This window comes from Procambarus clarkii, chromosome 13 (assembly GCF_040958095.1).
Source record: "Procambarus clarkii isolate CNS0578487 chromosome 13, FALCON_Pclarkii_2.0, whole genome shotgun sequence".
NCBI lineage: Eukaryota > Metazoa > Arthropoda > Malacostraca > Decapoda > Cambaridae > Procambarus > Procambarus clarkii.
In genome coordinates, this window is record NC_091162.1 from 32235651 (window position 1) to 32258439 (window position 22789).

The window sequence follows — 22789 nt, forward strand, 5'->3', positions numbered from 1 at the left end:
GTAGTTTCAAAGCATTATATGACAAAGAGTGCTGGGAAGACGGGACACCACGAGCGTAGCTCTCATCCTGTAACTACACTTAGGTAATTACACTTAGGTAATTACACACACTCTCACTCTCTCTCTCTCTCCATATCTTGTTTAGTATCTTACATGATAATCGACGGGTCTCGTCCCCAAGGGGTTCGGAAACGAAGTGGTGCTCTGTACTTATAAATATTTATTATGTGTATTAAACATAAAGGCAGAAATTTATTGTACTCAAAGTTTTCTGAAACATATAGATGCTTAGGGGACACAACAGTTAAATTACTGAATATACATTGGATTTTTCAATATTTATTACACTTAACTGCCATATTTAACATGGCTATACCAAATGAGAAAAAAACAAAGTTACATTTGTTTTCCAATACATTATTCTCTACTAGCCAGAATAAGTTCTATGATTACACATTTCCCCACTCATAGAAATTACACAAACCTCAAAGTTGCTGAGTGCATCAACAAATTTGTAATGGCGCTTGGTCCCAAGTCCAATGATGCCAGAAATTATGAAGCTTTTCAACAGCCCCATTCTGGCTGAGAGGGAAAAGTCGTATCCACCAATCACACTGGACATAGCTGGTACCTGTTATTAGAGGCCTGTTCAATTACAATGTCAATCACTTATTTAAAAGATGACCATTATTAATATATTGATGAAAAATGTACTGAATACAAGTATAGTACTCAGGAAGTCAAGCTGCCAGCATTCACCATTCATGAAGTGATATGTTATCTAATAAAATCCAACATATTTATTATAAACCATAAAATATATTGACATGTATAGATAAGCCTGTGGGATAAGTGTATTTTAATAATCAATTTGTTGAAAAACACCAAATGTCCTTGAAATGTTGTATTCAAAACAATAAAGCTTCCTCATTCTTATAATTAACTTAACAACACATGCTGAAAACTCAGCAATAAGTATAAATGAAATGCCTTTTTCTAGAACAGCCTCTGTGGCTCCCTGAAGCTTTATTGCTGGGATTGCTCCATACTAAAAGGTCACATCAGTTGCGGAAGTTCTGTTTGGTCTATGAGGACCAGAGCTAGAACCTGGCCCCCCCCCCCATCACAGAGGCATAAGGAGCAAGTGAGAATCTGACACCCCACTGGAAAGAGCCTCCAGAAAGTCGGCAAAGCTTTACAAACAACTGAAGGGTTCACATAAAATGAAGCCTCAAAACTGCCAACCAACTACGCATACGATTAACACTGAACAAGGAATTCACTCAAACTAACTAAAAAAAAATTAGTACTAATTACCACCACCAGGCACCTGGCCCCAGCCCATCCCTGGCTTTACTGTTCAGTTCTGGAGCAGATGAAAACCCCAACAACAAATCAACGAACCAGGAAGAGGAGGAAAGGGGGAAAACCAGGGAGCCACTGAGAAGCCTCCAGAAAAATATGTTTCCTTATATAGTACTCAACACTGAGTTTCTAGAAAGAGCTCCCTAGAGGCTCCCTGAAGCTAACTAACCTCAGAGAACCAAAATGGGACTAACCAGGAAGGAAAGGATGTAGAAGACACTAAGGCGAAGAAGAGAATCCAGGCCAGGAGACAGGCCAAAGTAACACACAACTGACTGTAACCAGGAACACTGGGCTGTCAAAACCCTGATGAATACCAAAACCTTCAGGCCCTAAAATCATCCAGGCCATGATGGAGAAGAATATGGCTAAAGCTGCACATGTGCGAACATCATGGACCCAAAGCTGGCTAGCCTTAATGACACTGCAAACGATCTGAGAAATGGAAGGCTCGGAACAGGGTACCAAGGAAACAGGGAACACACACGACATCCACCGAGTTAAAACTGGTAGCCCATAGGTGGGGGCAAAGAGTCGCCACTGGACACAACGAATGATGCACCCCTGACCAAATCAACCAAGCATCGATGACCAAAGGACCCCTCTGGAAGCCTTGGCGACTCATTCTTTGACAGAAAAGAAGGAGAAGGCTGCAAACAAACAAACTGCCCACCAGCCCCAAAGGAACCGAACCCACCTCAGGAGAAGAGACTGAAGCTCCCAATCCTACAGCCAGAGGACAGAGCCAACAAGAAGATACCCTTAAGGCCCCATTTAGATTATGCAGTTCAGTTTTGGTCATCATACTATAGAATAGATATAAATCCAAGGGTTTTCAAAAAATATAATGTGCAGAAAAACAAAATGTGTGTGATGTGGAGGGCTAATGCTAAGGCATGGGTGACGAGGCAATTTTCTACCGAGTGGGTGAATGAAGTGGTTTGCCCTTCCATCAAAAAATATCTGCAAGAGAACAGTTTACCACTCAAGGCCCTGCTTCTCCTCGACAATGCTCCTGCCCATCCTCCAGGCTAGGAGGATTCATTGTTGGAGGAATTTAGTTTTTTATAGTACAGTTCCTTCCTCCCAACACCTCTCCTCTACTTCAGCCTGGTTGATGGGGTTCTGCGAGTTCTTCTACTCCCCAAGCCCGGCCCGAGGCCAGGCTTGACTTATGAGAGTTTGGTCCACTAGGCTGTTGCTTGGAGCGGCCTGCAGGCCCACATACCTATGACAGCCCGGTTGGTCCAGCACTCCTTGGAGGAAACAATCTAGTTTCCTCTTGAAGATGTCCACAGTTGTTCTGGCAATATTTCTTATGCTCGCTGGGAGAGTGTTGAACAACCGTGGACCTCTGATGTTTATACAGTGTTCTCTGATTGTGCCTATGGCACCTCTGCTCTTCACTGGTTCTATTCTGCATTTTCTTCCATATCGTTCACTCCAGTACGTTGTTATTTTACTGTGTAGATTTGGTACTTGGCCCCTCCAGTATCTTCCACGTGTATATTATTTGATATCTCTATCGTCTTCTTTCCAGTGAGTATATTTGGAGGGCTTTGAGACGATCCCAATAATTTAGGTGCTTTATCGCGTCTATGCGTGACGTATACGTTCTCTGTATTTCTTCTATTTCAGCAATCTCTCCTGCTCTGAAGGGGGAAGTGAGTACTGAGCAGTACTCAAGACAGGACAACACAAGTGACTTGAAGAGTACAACCATTGTGATGGGATCCCTGGATTTGAAAGTTATCATAATCCATCCGATCATTTTTCTTGCTGACGCATTATTTGCTTGGTTATGCTCCCTAAACGTTAGGTCATCAGACATCATTATTCTCAAATCCTTTACAAGCTGTTTTCCTACTATGAGCACATTTGATTGTGTTTTGTACCCTGTATTATGTTTAAGGTCCTCATTTTTACCGTACCTGAGTACCAGGAATTCATCACTGTTAAACATCATGTTATTTTCTGATGCCCAGTCGAAAACTTTATTAATATCAGCTTGAAGTTTTTCAATGTCTTCAGCCGAGGTAATTTTCATACTGATTTTTGTGTCATCTGCAAAGGATGATACGAAGCTGTGACTTGTATTTTTGTCTATATCTGATATGAGAATAAGGAAAAGCAGCGGTACAAGGACTGTATCCTGAGGTACAGAGCTTTTAACTGTGGTTGGACTAGATTTTATATGGTTGACTGTTACTCGCTGAGTCCTGTTTGACAGAAAACTTAGTATCCAGCATCCTACTTTACCGGTTACTCCCACTGACTTCATTTTGTGTGCTATCACGCCATGGTCACATATATCGAAAGCCTTTGCGAAGTCCGTGTATATCACATCAGCATTCTGTTTTTCTTTTAATACCTCAGTGACTCTGTCGTAGTGATCAAGTAGCTGTGAGAGGCACGATCTTCCCGCTAGAAATCCATGTTGGCCTGGGTTGTGAAGGTCATTGGTCTCTATGAAATTGATGACCTGACTCCTAATCACTCTCTCAAATACTTTTATTACGTGCGACATTAGTGCAACTGGTCTATAATGCTTTGCCAATGCTTTGCTCCCTCCCGTGTGTAGAGGGGCTATGTCTGCTACTTTAAGCGCATCTGGTATCTCCCCCGTGTCCAAGCTGTTCCTCCACACTATACTGAGTGCCTGTGCTACTGGCACGTTGCATTTCTTTATATGTATTGAATTCCATGAATCTGGACCCGGGGCCGAGTGCATGGGCATGTTTTCAATTTCTCTTTCAAAGTCTAGTACGCTCGTGTTGATATCAGTTATATTTACAGTGGTTTGGATATCCCGCACATAGGATAGCCTATAGACCAGAAATCATTGCCAATTTTAAGAAACTTTATGAAAGGGCACTTTTCTGGAGATGTGTCGAAGTGACGGATGCCACAAACCTCACCCTTAACCCTTCAATTGCGCATCGCATCATATGATGCTTTGACCGACTTGCAGTAAATTGCGCATCGCATCATATGATGCTTTGGAGTACTACGCAAGATTTAAACGGCCCGCGGATACACGGGGTTCACTACACCTTCATCAGAGCTCTTGTAAACAGACGCCATTTTTTAAAAAAATCGTGGGCCAAACTGGAGGGTGTTAGGGGCCTCAGTATTGAGTGAGCTACCAAGCCTGACGCACGCAGCATGAGCTCACAGCACTGCTGTTCAGCTTGTGACCACAGCATCGCCTAAAAATGCCATAATGTACTTGTTCATGCTATTATGTAGCGATGATATTATTACAGAAGACCCCTGACTGTGATAAAACTGACCAGGGTTCTGATAATAGCAGGATTGTGGTGATATTTGGCGCTGTGCGCCATGGAGGGAGGAGTAATGCTGTGGGAGGGAGGATGGTGGCGATGTCTTTTGAGTGTGTGTGGCCACCTTTTATTGACTGCACTCACCATACCAGCTTAGTGGTTCGCTATGGTGAACACAAATGTAGATACTTATATATAACGTGTGTATAGTGTGAGATAACAGCGAGAGTAGGAGGTTGGGAGCCGCCATTTTGGTGAGGGAGGAGCGTCGTCTGCAGGACTTATCATGTTGTTTACTGATGACCACGATGGTCTTTGGGCACCATACCAGTTTACTTGTACAAGTATGGTGAATAAAACAGGTAGATATTTATATATAATGTGTGTACATAGCGTAATAACACCACAAACAGTATTGTTGTAGGAGAAATATTAGTGCATCTGGCCTTGAGGGCGGCCGCCACCAGCTGACTGTGTGAGTAGCTACGTCTCTCTGCCTTTACTCACCATACAAGCTTAGATGTACAGTTATGGTGAACAAAACATGTAAATACTTATATATAACGTCTGTATGTAAAAGCAAAAACAGTATGGTGGGTGGAGAATGGTGGCAAGGCAGGTGAGGTGAGGTGAGGGAGGGAGTGGCAGCCAGTCACTGCCTGCCACTGCCACTGCCACTCAGCATACCAACTTAGTGGTTTGTCATGGTGAACAAAACATGCAGATACTTATATATAACCTGTGTATATAGTGTAATAACCAACAAAGTATTTGTTCACTGTTTGATGAACATAATTGAATCAACAATACGCACACCATATTTTTGAGTACAGCGATGATTCACTCATTTTATTATATAAATATATCACACTACACACTATTAAATAATATTACAGCAAAAAAACTACGAAAAATCAATCAGAGACATTGAAATAATTAGGTAATTATCTCTTTGTGGAAACTCTGGCCTGACAGCTGGCGATCAACAGACCGCCTGGGACGCACGCTCAGTCAGCGCCTGATTTTTGTCACACTTCCCCGCCCTATAGTGGGCAATATATGCCACTTACGATTTTTTTATTATTTTTCCCGTGATCATTGAACACAAATTAACAGGTTAGGAAGAAAAAATAATTTTTTTTTTTTTTTTGGTATGCGCCTGTGGGTGTCAAATGGTATATAGCTATGCGCCATTTAAGGGTTAAAGAGTTATGGAAAACCCATTTTAATATTTGTAGTGCTTTAAAACTCGTAGACAAAGCTTGGCAAGATGTGACTCTAAGAGCCATGATCTCTGGCTAGAGAAAAGTGTAGCTTGAATGTGTTGCAGAACGAGACTTTGAGGGGTTTGAGCCTGAACCTGAAGTGCCTCTTGTTGAGGAAAATGTTTATCTTAGCCAGCAATTTGGCTTGGAGTTGAATGGTGGTGATATTGAGGAGTTGGTGGAGGAACACAGTTGGTGGCCTGACCACTGAAGAATTCCAAACCCTTCAAAGCAGCAGCAACAAGAATCACCTGAGGAAATTTCTTCAGGGGAGGAGGAGGCAGTACAGAATGTCCCTTCCTCAAAAATTAAGAAAATGTGTTCAGCATGGGAAGAACTGCAAACTTTTGCTGAACGACTCACCCAAATCAAGCTTCAATAGGCCGTTGCATTAACCTTTTCAATGACACTGTGATGCATTACTACAGACAAATTTTAAAACGAAGGAAAAAACAAATTTTCATGGACAAATTTTTAGTGAGACAAACAAGCAGTGAACCACAACCAGGTCCTAGTGGTATGCAGGCAAATCGTAGAAGAGAGTGTACTCCAGAGAAGCATCACTGCCTGATGTTATAGTGGAAGGGGACTCCCCCTTCCAAACAGTAACACCTCTCCTCCTCTCTCCTCACCAACTTTCATACACCAACAGGAGTCCTCGATAAGGGTAAGATAAACATATGTACAGTGGTACCTCGGAATGCGAGTGTCCCTGTATGCGAGTTTTTCGGAATACGAGCAAGATTTCCTCGGAAAATATGTCTCTGAACACGAGGGTTACCTCGGGACACGAGTTTGTTGATACGCGTACAGGCCGACCTAGCGCGTGGTGGTTCGGCAATCGTCGCCCCTCCGTCCCTCAGTTTACCATTGTCCCGTGCCCAGTGACTACCCCACATCAATTCTTCTCGCGGATTTTCAGTGTTTTGTTGGATTTTTGGTGATTTGACTATACAATTTGTTATTATATATCTCACCATGGGTCCCAAGAAAGCCAGTGGTAAGGATAAAGGCCAGAAAGCCCATGTGAGGATGACAATAGAGGAGAAACAAGAGATCATTCGGAAGCATGAGAACGGTACACGTGTTGTTGAACTTTGTAGGCAGTACAACAAAGCCACATCAACAATATGCACTATACTTAAGAAGAAAAATGAGATTATGAGTGCTAAAGTGGCAAAAGGAGTAAGAACAATAACGAAACAAAGACCACAAATACTTGAAGAAGTGGAAAAGTTGTTATTAATTTGGATACACAACAAGGAGTTAAGGGGTGATAGTGTTTCAGAGGCCATTATTTGTGAGAAAGCCAGGGTATTGCACGAAGACCTTCTAAAGAATACCCCTGCAACGAGCGATGCAGACATGAAAGAATTTAAGGCAAGCAGGGGCTGGTTTGAAAAATTTAGAAGGAAAAGTGGTATCCATAGTGTTGTGAGGCATGGGGAGGCTGCCAGCTCAGACAAACCAGCCGCTGGACGATTTATTGACGAATTTAAAGAGTTTGCAGAGGTTGAGGGATACCTACCGCAACAAGTGTTTAATTGTGACGAAACAGGACTGTTTTGGAAAAGAATGCCTAAGAGGACATACATTACCAAGGAGGAAAAATCCTTGCCCGGACACAAGCCTATGAAAGATAGGTTTACGCTTGTGCTGTGTTCAAATGCGAGTGGCGATTTGAAAATTAAACCCTTGCTAGTGTATCATTCTGAAAATCCAAGGGTTTTCAAACAATATAAAGTGCAGAAAACCCATTTGTGTGTGATGTGGAAGGCTAATAAAAAAGCATGGGTGACTAGGCTTATTTTTTCGGAGTGGGTGAATGAAGTGCTGTGCCCTGCCATAGAAAAATATCTGCAGGAGAAACATTTGCCACTCAAAGCCGTGCTTCTCCTCGACAATGCTCCTGCTCATCCTCCAGGCTTGCAAGATGATTTGTTGCCCAAATACAATAAATTCCTCACAGTTAAATTCCTTCCTCCTAACACCACTCCTCTAATTCAACCTATGGACCAGAAAATCATAGTGAATTTTAAGACTTTATGAAAGGGCACTTTTCCGGAAATGTTTTGAAGTGACTGAAGCCACAAACCTCACCCTCAAAGAGTTCTGGAAACACCATTTTAACATTTGTAGTGCTTTAAAACTCGTTGACAAAGCCTGGCAAGAAGTGACTCAAAGAACCCTGATCTCTGACTGGAGAAAATTGTGGCCTGAATGTGTGAGAGAACTAGACTTTGAGGGGTTTGAGCCTCTAAATGATGCGCCTATTGTTGAGGAAATTGTTAGTCTAGGCCAGCAAATGGGCTTGGAATTGGATGGTGATGATGTGGAGGAGTTGGTGGAAGAACACAACGAAGAACTGACCACCGAAGAACTCCAAGCCCTTCAACAGGAACAGCAAGACAACGCAGCGGATGATTCTACAGTGGAGGAGGATGAGGCAGTAGCGAATGTCCCTTCTGCAGTAATTAAGAAGGTGTGTCAGATGTGGGAAGAGATTCAAACAATTGTTGAAAAGACTCACCCAGAGAAAGCTGTAGTAGGCCGTTGCCTTAATCTTTTCAATGACAATGTGATGCCTTACTACAGAGACAGCTTGCGAAGAAGGGAAAAGCAAGCTTCCATGGACAGATTTGTGGTGAGGAAATCGAGCAGTGAGCCTCAACCAGGACCTAGTGGCACTCAGATGAAACGTCCCAGGGAGAGCACACCAGAAAGGTCCTCACTGCCTGATGTGATAATGGAAGGGGACTCCCCTTCCAAACAGTAACTCCTCTCCTCCTTCCCCCTCCTCACCACCTTTCATACGCCTACAGCATTCAACCGCAAGGTAAGTAATAACTTGAACATAGTTTTGTAGGTTTATTTAGATGAATTAGGTATAAAAATTTAGTTTGATGTGGGGTTTTTGGGGTTGTCAAGGACGGATTAATTCATTTCCCATTATTTCTTACGGGGAAATTAGCTTCGGAATACGAGGCGTCTCCAGGAACCAATTAAACTCTTAAACTGAGGTATGCCTGTACTGTATAGTAGTAAGAGAATTTTTTTTTATTCTGTATAAAATGTATTTCTAAGTTAATATTTTTGGGGGTGTGGAATGGATTACAGTGGTACCTCGGTTTACGAATGCCCCTCTTTACAAACTATTCGGGTTATGAGCCCGATTTGTTCAGAAAATTTGAATAGAGTTATGAACCTTGCATCGAGATACGAGTTTGTTGATACGCGTACTGCCGACCTAGCGTATGGTGGCACAGAGATCGCGCCTCAGTTTAACAGTGCCTCGTGCCCAGTGACTATCCCGCCTAAATTTTTCACAAGAATTTACAGTTTTTTGTCAGATTTTTGGCCATTTGAGCATAAAAGTTGTTATTATATATCTTGGCATGGGTCCCAAGAAAGCCAGTGGTAAGGTTCAAGGCAAGAAATCAAAAGGCAGCTGAGGGTATTTCTTCAGAGGAGGATGAGGCAGTAGAGAATGTCCCTTCCTCAACAATTAGGAAGTGGTGTAAGATGTGGGAAGAAATGCAAACTTTTATTGAAATGACTCACCCAGAGAAAGCTGTTGTATGACGTTGCATTAATCTTTTCAATGACTGTGATGCCTCACTACAGACAAGTGTTGCAAAGAAGGGAAAAACAATCTTCAATGGATCGTATCGTTGTGAGAAAATCAAGCAGTGAGCCACAACCAGGCCCTAGTGGTATGCAGGCAAAACGCGCCAACAGGAGTCATCAGCAAGGGTAAGTAATAACTTGAACATACTTTTGTAGTGTAGATTTAGGTGAATTAGGTATAAAATTGACTTTGAAGCGATGTTTTTGGGGAGTCAGAAACGGATTAATTAATTTCCCACTATTTCTTACGGGGAAATTTGCTTCGGTTTACGAACCGTCTCCCGGAACGGATTAAATGCTTCTTAAACTGAGGTACCCCTGATCCGTTCCTGGAGATGGTTTGTAAATTCTTAAACCGAGGTACCCCTCAGGGGTACCTCGGTTTAAGAATTTAATCCATTCCAGGAGACGGTTCGTAACCCGAAAATTTGTAAACCGAAGCGAATTTTCCCACAAGAAATAGTAGGAAATGAATTAATCTGTTTCCAACTCCCCAAAAACATTACTTCAAAGTCAATTTTATACCAAATTCACCCAAATCTACACAACAAAAGTATGTTCAAGTTATTACTTATCCTTGCTGATGACTCCTGTTGGTGTATGGAAGATGGTGAGGAGGGGAGGGAGGAGGAGGAGAGGTGTTACTGTTTGGAAGGGGAGTCTCCTTCCATTATAACATCAGGCAGTGAAGATTTCTCTGGAGTGCACTCTCTGGAACGTTTTGTCTGCATACCACTAGGTCCTGATTGTTGCTCACTGCTTGATTTTCTCACTTTTCTCACAAGGAAACGTTCCATTGACGATTGTTTTTCCCTTCTTTGCAACACTTGTCTGTAGTGAGGCATCACATTGTCACTGAAAAGATTAATCCAACGGCCTACTACAGCTTTCTCTGGGTGATTCTTTTCAGCAAAACTCTGCAGTCCTTCCCATACTGCACACATTTTCTTAATTAATGAGGAAGGGACATTCTCTACTGCCTCCTCTTCCTCCCCTGAAGATTTGTTGTACTGCCTAGCTATTTCAACAACATGAGTACCATTTTCATGCTTACGAATGATCTCTTATTTTTCCTCTATGGTTATTCTCACATGTGATTTCTTGCCTTGAACTTTATCACTGGCTTTCTTGGGACCCTTGGCGAGATATATAATAACAACTTTTATGCTCAAATGGCCAAAAATCCAACAAAAACTGTAAATTCTTGTGAAGAATTCAGGCGGGATTATCACTGGGAGCGAGGCACTGGTAAACTGAGACACGATCGCCAAACCACGATGTGCTAGGTCGGCCGTACGCGTATCAACAAACTCGTATCCCGATGCAAAGTTTATATCACTATTCAAATTTTCTGAACAAATCGGGCTCGTAATCCGAAAAGTTTATAAACAGGGACGTTCGTAACCTGAGGTACCACTGTAAATGAATGAGATTGGATGAATATAAATATTCCTCATATTGGCAAATAGACCTTCTGCAGTTACCTTCATTCCAATGTTCTTATGTTTTTCTTAACCCCTAAGCTAAGCTGCTCCGGGCTATTTGGCCTTCAACTCCCATAGGAGCAAAAAAAAAAAAAAATAAAAAAAAATAAATAAAAATAAAAATAAAAAATTATTATTTTGTCTTATAAGTGTTCATTTGTGTTCCCTGATCACATGAAAAAAATACAAAAATAGTAAGTGGCATATTTTGGACACAATAGGGTGGGGAAGTCTGGCAAAAAAAACAGCGTTGAATGTAATGAAACGCTATTTTCTGGGCGAGTCCCGGAGGCTCCCTGGAGCTTATTGGGCTAATGTATTTTATATTAGACCGGGACATTAGCTATGGAGTTCATACAACGCGAGCATGACAAACAGCAAGCGGATATGGTTATAGAATGTCGTCAACGAGAACTCACGTTGGAGACTTCATACCATACTCAACGCCAGCAAGCTACCGCTAGTCTTCCAGTAAGTTTCAATATATCCCATGCAAGTAAGTTAATGCCACCATTCGTTGAGACAGAGATTGATGTCTTTTTTACCACCTTTGAGACCCTAGCTAATCAACTTAGCTGGCCTGCTGATCAATGGTCTACCCTTCTCAGAGTGCATCTTACAGGCAGAGCTGCAGTTACTCTCAGTACCTTAGCGTCTGAGAATAACTACCAGACCCTGAAGCAAGCAGTGTTGGACGCCTACCTTCTCTCCACTGAAAGCTACAGACGAAAATTCTGTGACCATCTAAAGGCAAGTACCACCACCTTTCTAGAATTTGCCAATACCAAGAAAAGATATTTCATGAAATGGCTGGAAGCAGCACATGTCTCTACATTTGCAGAACTCATCAACCTCATGCTAGTTGAGGAATTCCTGAGACGTGTTCCCCCTTCCGTCCGTTTATATTTAGCAGATAAAGAAGAAACCAACTACAGTGGTACCTCGGAATGCGAGTGTCCCTGTATGCGAGTTTTTCGGAAGACGAGCAGGATTTACTCCAAAAATATGTCTCGGAAGGCGAGGGTTACCTCGGGACGCGAGTTTGTTGATACGTGTACAGGCCGACTGGCGCGTGGTGGCATGGCGATCGCGCCTCAGTTTACCAGTGTCTCGTGTCCAATGACTATCCCACCTGAATTCTTCACAAGGATTTATAGTTTTTTATTGGTTTTTTGGCCATTTGAGCATAAAAGTTGTCATTATATATCTTGCCATGGGTCTCAAGAAAGCCATTGGTAAGGTTCAACCTAAGAAAATAGCTGTGAGTAGAGGCAGTAGAGGATGTCCCTTCTTGATTAAGAAAATGTGTGAAGTATGGGAAGAACTGCAAAGTTTTGTTGAAAAAACTCACCCAGATAAAGCTGTAGCAGGCCGTTGCATTGACCTTTTAAATGATAATGTGATGTCTTACTACAGACAAGTGTTAAAATGTAAGGAAAAACAAGTGTCATTAGACAAATTCTTAGTAAAACAAGCAAGTCCTAGTGGTATGCAGGCAAAATGTGCCAGAATGTGCATACCAGTGAAGCCCCCACTGCCTGATGTGATAATGGAAGGGGACTCCCCTTCCAAACAGTAACTCCTCTCTTCCACCCACCTCCTCACCATCTTCCATACGCCTACAGCATTCAACAGCAAGGTAAGTAATAACTTGAACATAGTTTTGTAGGTTTATTTAGATGAATTAGGTATAAAAATTTAGTTTGATGTGGGTTTTTGGGGTAGTCAGGAACGGATTAATTCATTTGTAACGGGGGGTGGGGGAAATAACTATCTTGTCCATTATTCCACCCCCCAGTTAACTAACGAGGCCGGGGGAAACAGCTCTCTCTAGTCCGTTATCCCATCCCCAGTTAGCTAACTATTCTAGAGCACCTCCAGAGTTCCTAAGGCAGCCTCTCTCGTTCAACACCTTGTAACCTAGGTATTCGACTACCTAGGTGCTAAGACTACAAGGCGCCGTCACTCGATCAGTTACCTGAAACTCCAGAGAGAACTCTAGAATACAGAATCATTGCCACAAACGTATAAGAGAAAACGAAAGGAAAGAAATGAATAGTGAAGTAATTAGTGGGGGTTTGGGGTGAGAGGTAGGGAAGTGGGAGGAGCGAGGAGGGACATTAGTTGAAAGTGAGAGTTTAGAGAGGGGTGGAGGGAGAGGTATAGATAGGTAGAAGTAGAAGAGTAGATAGTAGAAGTAGAAAGTAGATAGTAGAAGACGAAATGCTGCCACCATCCATTCATGATCATTACACACAAGACAAGGAATGGAACTTGCCTGTATCACAAAATTCTCAAAGGATGTTATCATGAGTTCATTATTAGTATGTTCCCTCTGTACCATGTATCAACTCCAAACATGTACTCATTAAATCATGAAACCAATAATCACAGAGGCTTTCTCACCTCAACTCAAAACTCTAAGGAACACAGTGAAAGACCATTTAACTAATAAATTCAACAATTATATTTTTCATGATAAGTATCATAACTTAAGCAATCCAAGTAAAATGTTAACGATTAATATTCAAAGTGAGTCATCCTCCAAGAATCTGAGAACACTACAACTTGACTGCCCCTGATCTTCACACAACATATGTAAACACGACCAAGTCACCTTACTGTTCACTCACCGAGGACTGAGTCTAAGTTGAATAGAGAGGGGGGGGGGTCTGTAGTTGACAGAGACTCCCGCCCTGCCGGCCGACAGCCTCCCTGCTAGGGCCGTCTCCTCTGCTCTGCTCGTCTGCTGTTCTCTTGATGCCTAATGCTCTATGCTCCCTCAGTATATATTGGGGACCCTAGTACTAACTCCGCCCACAAGTAGATAGCCTCCGGCACTACCAAGCCACTCCTTAAACGTCGGCATGTTTGAAGGCTACCAGGCTCCAACTAAGAGATTAGTAGAAGCAAGGTGAAATTCGCATGATCTGACCTCAGGTCACTTGGGGTCATTAACGCTTTGAGGTGTGAGATCTCAGGCAGACAAACTGGCGCCTCTCAGATCTTTGTCTGTGACTCATGTACTCTATGTATGTATTAAACTAAACCAAACACTTTTACAGTGTTACACATTTCCCTTTATTTCTTATGGGGAAATTAGCTTCGGAATGCGAGTTTTCGGAATACGAGGCGTCTCCAGGAACCAATTAAACTCTTAAACTGAGGTATGCCTGTACATCAAATGTGCGAAGTCGGCTGACACCTACAGCCTCATCCACCGGCTGACACCATTACCACCTCCCAGTAAGAAGTCTTGGTACAGTTACGATAAAGTGAGTACAGAGGAAGCGAGCTCACAATTGTATTGTAAGTATTGCAAACTCTATGGACATACCATAGATAGATGTGTGAAGGCTCAATACAAGAGCAATGAATCTACTACACTCAAACAGACTCCTCCTAAGTCCGGAAAGCCTGTGATGAATGTTGGTGTTCATGGTAATGATCTTTCTCTCTTCAGTAAACACCTGTATCCTGGAACTGTCTCTACCAACTGTACAGATTCGGAGGGACGTTTCAAATTGAAGATCTTGAGGGACACAGCGGCTCTTCAGTCCATTATGTTGAAATCGGCTGTGTCTAACGTCACCTACACCGGGGAAACCGTTCTTATCACTGACCTCACTGCTACCACTCCATATCCACTCGCCAGAGTCCACCTGGATTGTCCTTTCGTGACCGGTGAAGTCCAAGTCGCCATCAGGGAAAAGCCTTTTCCCATGCCTGGAGTGCAATTTTTCCTGGGCAACGACTTGGCAGAAGATCTGCAACCGTCCAACCTGATCAACACGGACAAACCCCAGGTGTGTACCTCTGTAATGGATAATCCCATCTTTGAATATGTTACAGCAGAGGTTCAAGAAAGTGATCAAGTTTCTCCTCCAGTTTTGGTGACCACCCGTGCACAAGCTGCACGACCGCAAGCAGCTGACTCTACTGCTACCGCTGTCCCTCAAGACCCTCAGAATCTACCTCCTAATCTTACCAGTTTGGAGTTCCGTAAGTTACAGAAGGAAGATCAATCATTAACACCATTATTCTTCCAGGATGAGACTCAACCTGACAGTATCCCTGGGTTCTTCCTAGAGAATCAGTTGCCAATATCGAACTACTAGTGATTCCCACCAGCATACGGCCCGATATTCTACACCTGGCCCACGGAGCTCTTTCTCACTATGGTTTTAACCCTCAAACCGCTAGGGGCCCAAATGGAATTCACACCCACAAGCACAACAAAAAAAAAAATTCCAAAAAATTATTTCGTCTTATAGAAGTGTTCATTTTTGTTCCCTGATCACGGAAAAAATAACAAAAAAATCGTAGGTGGCATATTTTAGCCGCTATAGGGTAGGGAAGTGTGGCAAAAAAGGGGCGTTGGCAGAGCCTTCGCCAGACGAGGTCTACTCCGCCCGAGCTGTCAGACGGCAGTTGCCACAAATATATTATTACCTAATTATTTCAATGTCTCTGATTGATTTTTTCTTATTTTTTTTTTGCAGTAATATTATTCCATACAGTGAATTGTGGTATATTTATATTATAAAATGTGTGAACCATCGCTGTACTCAAAATTATGGTGTGCATATTAGTGATTCAATTATTATGTTCATAAAACAATAAACAAATAGTTTTGCTGTTGTTACACTATATACACAGGTTATATATAAGTATTTGCATGTTTTGTACACCATAACGAACTACTAAGTTGGTGTTGTGAGTCAAAAAGCAACGAGGAGTGACCGCCACACACCAGCGAGCCACTCACTCCCTCAACACCACCTCACTCACCCTCATTCACCCCCCACAATACTCTTTCTGTATTTATTCACTATACACAGACGTTATATATACGTATTTACATGTTTTGTTCACCATAACTGTACATCTAAGCTTGTATGGTGAGTAAAGGCCACAAAGACGTAGCTACTCACACAGTCAGCTGATCGGCGGCCGCCCTCAAGGCCAGACGCACTAATATTTGTCCTCCAACAATATTGTTTGTGGTGTTATTACGCTATATACACATATTATATATAAGTATCTACCTGTTTTATTAACTATACCTGTACAAATAAGCTGGTACGGTGCCCAAAGACCATAGTGGCCATCAGTAAACACCATGCCAAGACGTGCAGACGACGCTCTTCCCTCACCAAAATGGCGGCTCCCAACCTACTCCTCTCGCTGTTATCTAACACTATACACACGTTATATATAAGTATCTACATTTGTGTTCACCATAGTGAACCACTAAGCTGGTATGGTGAGTGTAGTCAATAAAAGGTGGTCACACACAGTCAGAAGACGACGCCACAACCCTCCCTCCCACAACCTTACTCCTCCCTCCATGGAGCACAGCGCTAAATATCACCACAATCCTGCTATTATCAGAATCCTGGTCAGTTTTATCACAGTCAGGGGGCTTCAGTAATACTATCACTGCTAAATAATAGCAGTATCATATATATTATGGTATTTGTAGGCCATGCTGTGGTCACAAGCTGAACAGCGGTGCTGTGAGCTCGTGCTGCGTGCGCCAGCCTTGGTGGCTTGCTCAATACTGATGCTGTAACACCCAAGAATGTTGGCCTGGATTTTTTTTCTAGGTGGCATCTGGCAACTATCGGTCGTGGCTGTACTATAGCTGCCCCTATCCCAGGCGGGGAGTTTAAATTATAGCGCTAGACACGAAATCATATATAAATGATGTGCGCGGTTTCGGTTTTGTCACTGATATCATTTATATATGATATGCGCGGTTTGAGGGTTAACAGTAAGGACATCAGAAGAGTACTGGAGAACATCTACTGCAGTACTGCAGAAAAGTCATCTCGCAAGACTTCGGGTCAAGGTGGCAGTGACCCAACAGGCAGCATGATGGAGGTAAAAGTGGTGACTGTCACCCTGAGACAAGGGCACAGCAACCAATGAACCCGCATAATTTAGACGGGATGGAACCCAGAAGACAGCCACTGATCCACTGAGCTCCGACAGGGTTTTCCAGGGCCAATAGGGTGACGACTACGGGAGGTCCGGGCAAGGTGTCACTAATCGGTTAACACTCAAAGCTAATAAGGGGCAGATGCTAACACTGAAAACCCCTGTGCAATCATGGGGGCCTAGCATAGGGCCACCAAACAATACCAGTGGAACTATAGCCACACTAAGCAAACCCTCATCAGGCAAATGAAAATAAAAAGAAAAGAAAACCCCCGCAAAGTACACTGTTCCCAGAGACAACAAGAACCGGTCGCAGCATAGGTGGCAGGTCGCGCAACACCTTGACACCCTAACCAGCACGACACCACTCCCTACCCAAAGCCAAACAAGGGCCCCCAAGCCCCAGCTGGCCCCAAGGGCGAGGCAAATGCCGAACAGCAAGAACCCCCAACGGGAATGGATCCCAAACACCCCAACGAAGATAACCTTGACACGCTGGGGCAGTACCCACAGGGCGCTTAGGGAAGGAAGCCCCTAAGAGCATGCAGCCCCGGTACTGATGAGGAACACCTGGCCACCGCACAACACAAAAACACAGCAGTGAGCACCACAGAAGCAAACACCAATTGCAGAAATTGAAGGGAGTTCTACTTCTCTGTTCGGTTTTTGCTGTTAATTTCTTACCATGTGGGGTTTGTTATGTTATGCCTACCTTTCTGGGTGCCTAACTAACTCCGGTCGATGGCAGATAAGGAAAACTCCCCAACCACAGGGGGGTTTTCCAGGGCCATTGCTCCCTGAAACCTTTCTGAAGGGGCCAGGTTCTGGCTCATGGTCCCTGGTAGGTCTCAACTCCATAGCTAATGTCCCGGTCTAATATAAAATACATTACCCCGATAAGCTCCAGGGAGCCGTAGGGGCTCCCCTCAGAAAAGAGGCGATGACAGAGCAAGCGTTGGAAGCAGTCTGTTTCACCCCAGCTGTCAGGCGGGAGTTGCCACAAAGATATTACTGTATTACCTAATTATTTCAATGTCTGATTTTTTCTTAGTTTTTTGTAGTAGTATTATTCAATAGTGTGTAGTGATAATAGTTATCGCTACGCGTACTAGTGGCTGTACAAGAATGTAACAACTCTTGTATATATCTCAAAAAAAAAAAAAAAAAAAAAAAAAAAAAAATGTGTGAATCATCGCTATACTCAAAATTATGAGTGTGCATATTAGTGATTCAATTATTATGTTCATAAAACAAACAAATACTTTTGTGGTTATTACACTACATACACAGATTATATATAAGTATCTGCATGTTTTGTTCATCATAACAAATCACAAAGTTGGAATGGTGAGTCAAAAAGCAACGAGGAATGGACACCACACACCAGCCAGCCACTCACTACCATTCCCTCCCTCAACAACACCTCACTCTCTAACTTCCTCCTCCCACCATACTGTTCTTGCTTTTGCTCACTATATACAGACATTATATATATTAGTATCTACATATTTTGTTCACCATAACTGTTCAACTAAGTTGAACAGTTATGGTGTCCAAAGAACATAGTAGCCACCCTTAAACAGCTTGACGTCATGTAGATGACGCGAACCTCCCTTACCAAAACGGCTTCTCCCAACATTCCTTTTGCTGTTATTACACTATATATACACGTTATATATAAGTATCTACATTTGTGTTCACCATAACGAACCACTAAGTTTGTATGCCGAGTCAAAATGCAGCAAGGAGTGGCCGGAACACCAGCCAGCCACCCACTGGCCTCCATTCCCTCCCTTACCTCACCTCATTTGACAACATTCTCCTCCCTCCATACTGTTTTTGCTTTTATTCACTATATACAGATGCTATATATAAGTATCTGCCTGTTATATTCACCATAGTCAACCACTAAGCTGGTATGGTAAGTACAGACAGATGCCCATGCACTCGGCCCCAGGTCCAGACTCATGGAATTCAATATTTATAAAGAAATGCAAAGTGCCGGTAGCACAGGCACTCAGTATAGTGTGGAGGAAGAGCTTGGACACGGGGGAGATACCAGATGCACTTAAAGTAGCAGACATAGCCCCTCTACACAAGGGAGGGAGCAAAGCATTGGCAAAAAATTATAGACCAGTTGCACTAACATCGCACATCATAAAAGTATTTGAGAGAGTGATTAGGAGTCAGGTCACCAATTTCATGGAGACCAATGACCTTCACAACCCAGGCCAACATGGATTTCGAGCGGGAAGATCGTGCCTCTCACAGCTACTTGAGCACTACGACAAAGTCACTGAGGCATTAGATGAGAAACGGAATGCTGATGTGATATACACGGACTTCGCAAAGGCTTTCGATAAATGTGACCATGGCGTGATAGCACACAAAATGAAGTCAATGGGAATAACCGGTAAAGTAGGACGCTGGATACTCAGTTTTCTGTCAAACATGACTCAGCGAGTAACTGTCAACCATATAAAATCTAGTCCAAGTGCAGTGAAAAGCTCTGTACCTCAGGGTACAGTCCTTGCACCGCTGCTTTTCCTTATTCTCATATCAGATATAGACAAAAATACAAGTCACAGCTTCGTATCATCCTTTGCAGATGACACAAAAATCAGTATGAAAATTACCTCGGCTGAGGACATTGAAAAACTTCAAGCTGATATTAATAAAGTTTTCGACTGGGCATCAGAAAATAACATGATGTTTAACAGTGATAAATTCCAGGTACTCAGGTACGGTAAAAATGAGGACCTTAAACATAATACAGAGTACAAAACACAATCAAATGTTGCCATAGTAGGAAAACAGCATGTAAAGGATTTGGGAATAATAATGTCTAACGACCTAACGTTTAAGGAGCATAACCAAGCAAATATTGCGACAGCCAGAAAAATGATAGGATGGATTACGAGAACTTTCAAATCCAGGGATCCCATCACAATGGTTGTACTCTTCAAGTCACTTGTGTTGTCCCGTCTTGAGTACTGCTCAGTACTCACTTCCCCCTTCAGAGCAGGAGAGATTGCTGAAATAGAGGGAATACAGAGAACATATACGGCACGCATAGACGCAATAAAGCACCTAAATTATTGGGATCGTCTCAAAGCCCTCCAAATGTACTCACTAGAAAGAAGACGAGAGAGATATCAAATAATATACACCTGGAAGATACTGGAGGGCCAAGTACCAAATCTACACAGTAAAATAACAACGTACTGGAGTGAACGACATGGAAGAAAATGTAGAATAGAACCAGTGAAGAGCAGAGGTGCCATAGGCACAATCAGAGAACACTATATAAACATCAGAGGTCCGCGGTTGTTCAACGTCCTCCCAGCAAGCATAAGAAATATTGCCGGAACAACCGTGGACATTTTCAAGAGGAAACTAGATTTATTCCTCCAAGGAGTGCCGGACCAACCGGGCTGTGGTGGGTATGTGGGCCTGCGGGCCGCTCCAAGCAACAGTCTGGTGGACCAAACTCTCACAAGTCGAGCCTGGCCTCGGGCCGGGCTTGGGGAGTAGAAGAACTCCCAGAACCCCATCAACCAGGCATCAAACCAGGCAACAGGTGGCCACACAGATTTGGCAGATGACCGCTACAGCCCTCCCACCCTCAACATTACTACACCCACAGCACAGCACAAATTATCACAACAATCCTGCTATCGTCAGAATCCTGGCCATTTTTATCACAGTCAGGGGTCTTCTGTAATACTATCATTGCTAAATAATACCAGTTACATATATTTTTGACATTTTTAGGTGATGCTGTGGTCACAGGCTGAACAGCAGTGTTGTGAAGTCATGCTGCATGCGCCAACCTTGGTGGCTCACTCAGTACAGAGACCCCTCACACAATCCCTCGAGATCGTGTGAGGGCCTCATGTCGTCCCACATGCCCTCGGGAATGTTGCCCACGATTAAAAAAAAAAAAATGGCATCTGTTTACAAGAGCTCTGAGGAAGGTGGTGTGAAGCCCATGTATCCATGGGCCGTTTAAATCTTGCATAATACCCCAAAATGTCATATGACGTGATGCGCGCTTTTGTGTTAGTTACTCATTACATCACATGACGTGTTGTGCAGTTTAACAGTTAAGGGGCCCGGTGCTTTTAAATATTCATCTAAATATGAAGTACATAAAAACTCACTTCAACGCACCCCAATTCGCTGCATCTCTGGCTAGGTCGCACACTTTTCAGGCCGGATTTACTCACCCGTTTCGACGAACAATGGTTCACCAAAACTGGGGATGTGCAGATTTGCTTACGATCTTGAGACATGGATCACAGACTGGTGGAAAACTTTCCCATTCTATCACAGGTTACAATTAATAATTCCTTCATATGACAAGTTGGATCACACAAGTGGACCACACAACAAGTGAACCATATGAACCAAACACCAGCCAGAGTGGTCCACACAAGTAAACGACTGTGGTTCCATGATTTTCGTTCACTGATTTATGGCACGTGTATTTTTAAAGATTATTTAAAGGCTTAAGCATGAATAGCTAGCAAATGTGTTTAAATCTTATATACATTTTCTGTGATGAAACAGGATGAGTGAGGGTGGACAGATAAGGGAATACTGTACTGTAAACCTAACTTTACATTGAGGTTTCACTCACTTTCGCCTGTGTCATCATAGTTCAGTGACCCATGACCTTGAAAGTTTCAGATTATACAGTGTGTTACTGTGTAACACACTGTATTACAGTGTGTCACACTGTAATACAGTGTTACACAGTGACAACCCCTTGGTTCCAAGGGGTTGTCATAGCCAGGGGGTGGTAATGGGGGACGAGCTCCCATGACCTATAAAATGCTCCTATACGGCATGCGTCTCCAATAGCCTCTGACAACCAAGTCCAATTCCTGGCCTGCACGGGTGGCTTAGTTTTTAAGTCCGGCGGAACTGCTTTAACCGACAGGAGAAGGGGCAAGGGCGTGCCTTTGGCGCCTTAAAACCAGCTGCTCCGGGTAGATGGGACTCGATAGCCTGGGAAGGCAGACCATCTAGGGGAAGGAAAACCCTGATTTTAAACCTCCGCTGCCTTGCGGCCATACCCCATTTTTGGGAAAGGCTTCAGGAGTCAACCTCGACGAAAAATCCGGAGTGGGAGCCCCTAAGGCAGTTCGTTGTTGATGTCAACCTCGTTCTGGCAGCTCCTGGGATGTTGCTGGAACCATTTGCCTTTCTATTGGATAATTTAAGCAACGTGGAGAGGGGGGACCTGCTGCATGGGTAACAGCTTCTCCTCCATATCTACCTACCCAGGCTTTGCGCCCTGTCAGGGCGCAACTCCATAGTCTTAGACTGAAGGATGCCTACTACTGTGTAAATAGTGTGTGCAACTGTACATACTGTAATTTTAGTGAATTATTAACAAGTAATATTGTGACAATAAACATTTATTGTGGACACATTACTGACAAATGTATCACAGTTCCATGGAACATTATGAACGTTTTACTGTATACATTGTAAAGGACACAATTATGCATCATATACGATAAAAAAAAAATAAAACTGCATTGGAAATACATAGAACAAATAATTGAAAAATATATTTGTGGCAACACCTGGTGCTTGAATGGCCCGCACGACCGTGTCTGGGCGAGTCACGCACGGGCGACCAGGCCCTGATGACGTCACAGTGCATCTTGTCCATGTTCCCACAGCTAAAGTAAGTGGAATTTGGTATTTATTTTTACAGAGAGATGTTCAGTGAAGGGAATTTATCATTTAATGAAGAAAAAAGAATTATTGGGGAACACTTTATTTCATGCGCACAGGGGGAATTTCA

The 22789-nt window shown here is 43.0% G+C and overlaps 1 protein-coding gene across 16 annotated transcripts in view; it reads right to left on the minus strand.

Moving 5' to 3' along the window:
* LOC123757282 (peroxisomal acyl-coenzyme A oxidase 3-like) overlaps nt 1-22789 on the minus strand; it is a 546669-nt gene that overhangs the window by 459756 nt on the left and 64124 nt on the right. For 13 of the 16 annotated variants that reach the window (XM_069323857.1, XM_069323852.1, XM_069323856.1 and 10 more), the window contains one exon: nt 485-631. The exons of the other annotated variants lie outside the window; for them this stretch is intronic. In XM_069323857.1, the coding sequence (XP_069179958.1) occupies nt 485-631 (147 nt within the window). The remainder of the gene's footprint in view (nt 1-484; nt 632-22789) is intronic. 16 annotated transcript variants of the gene reach the window in all.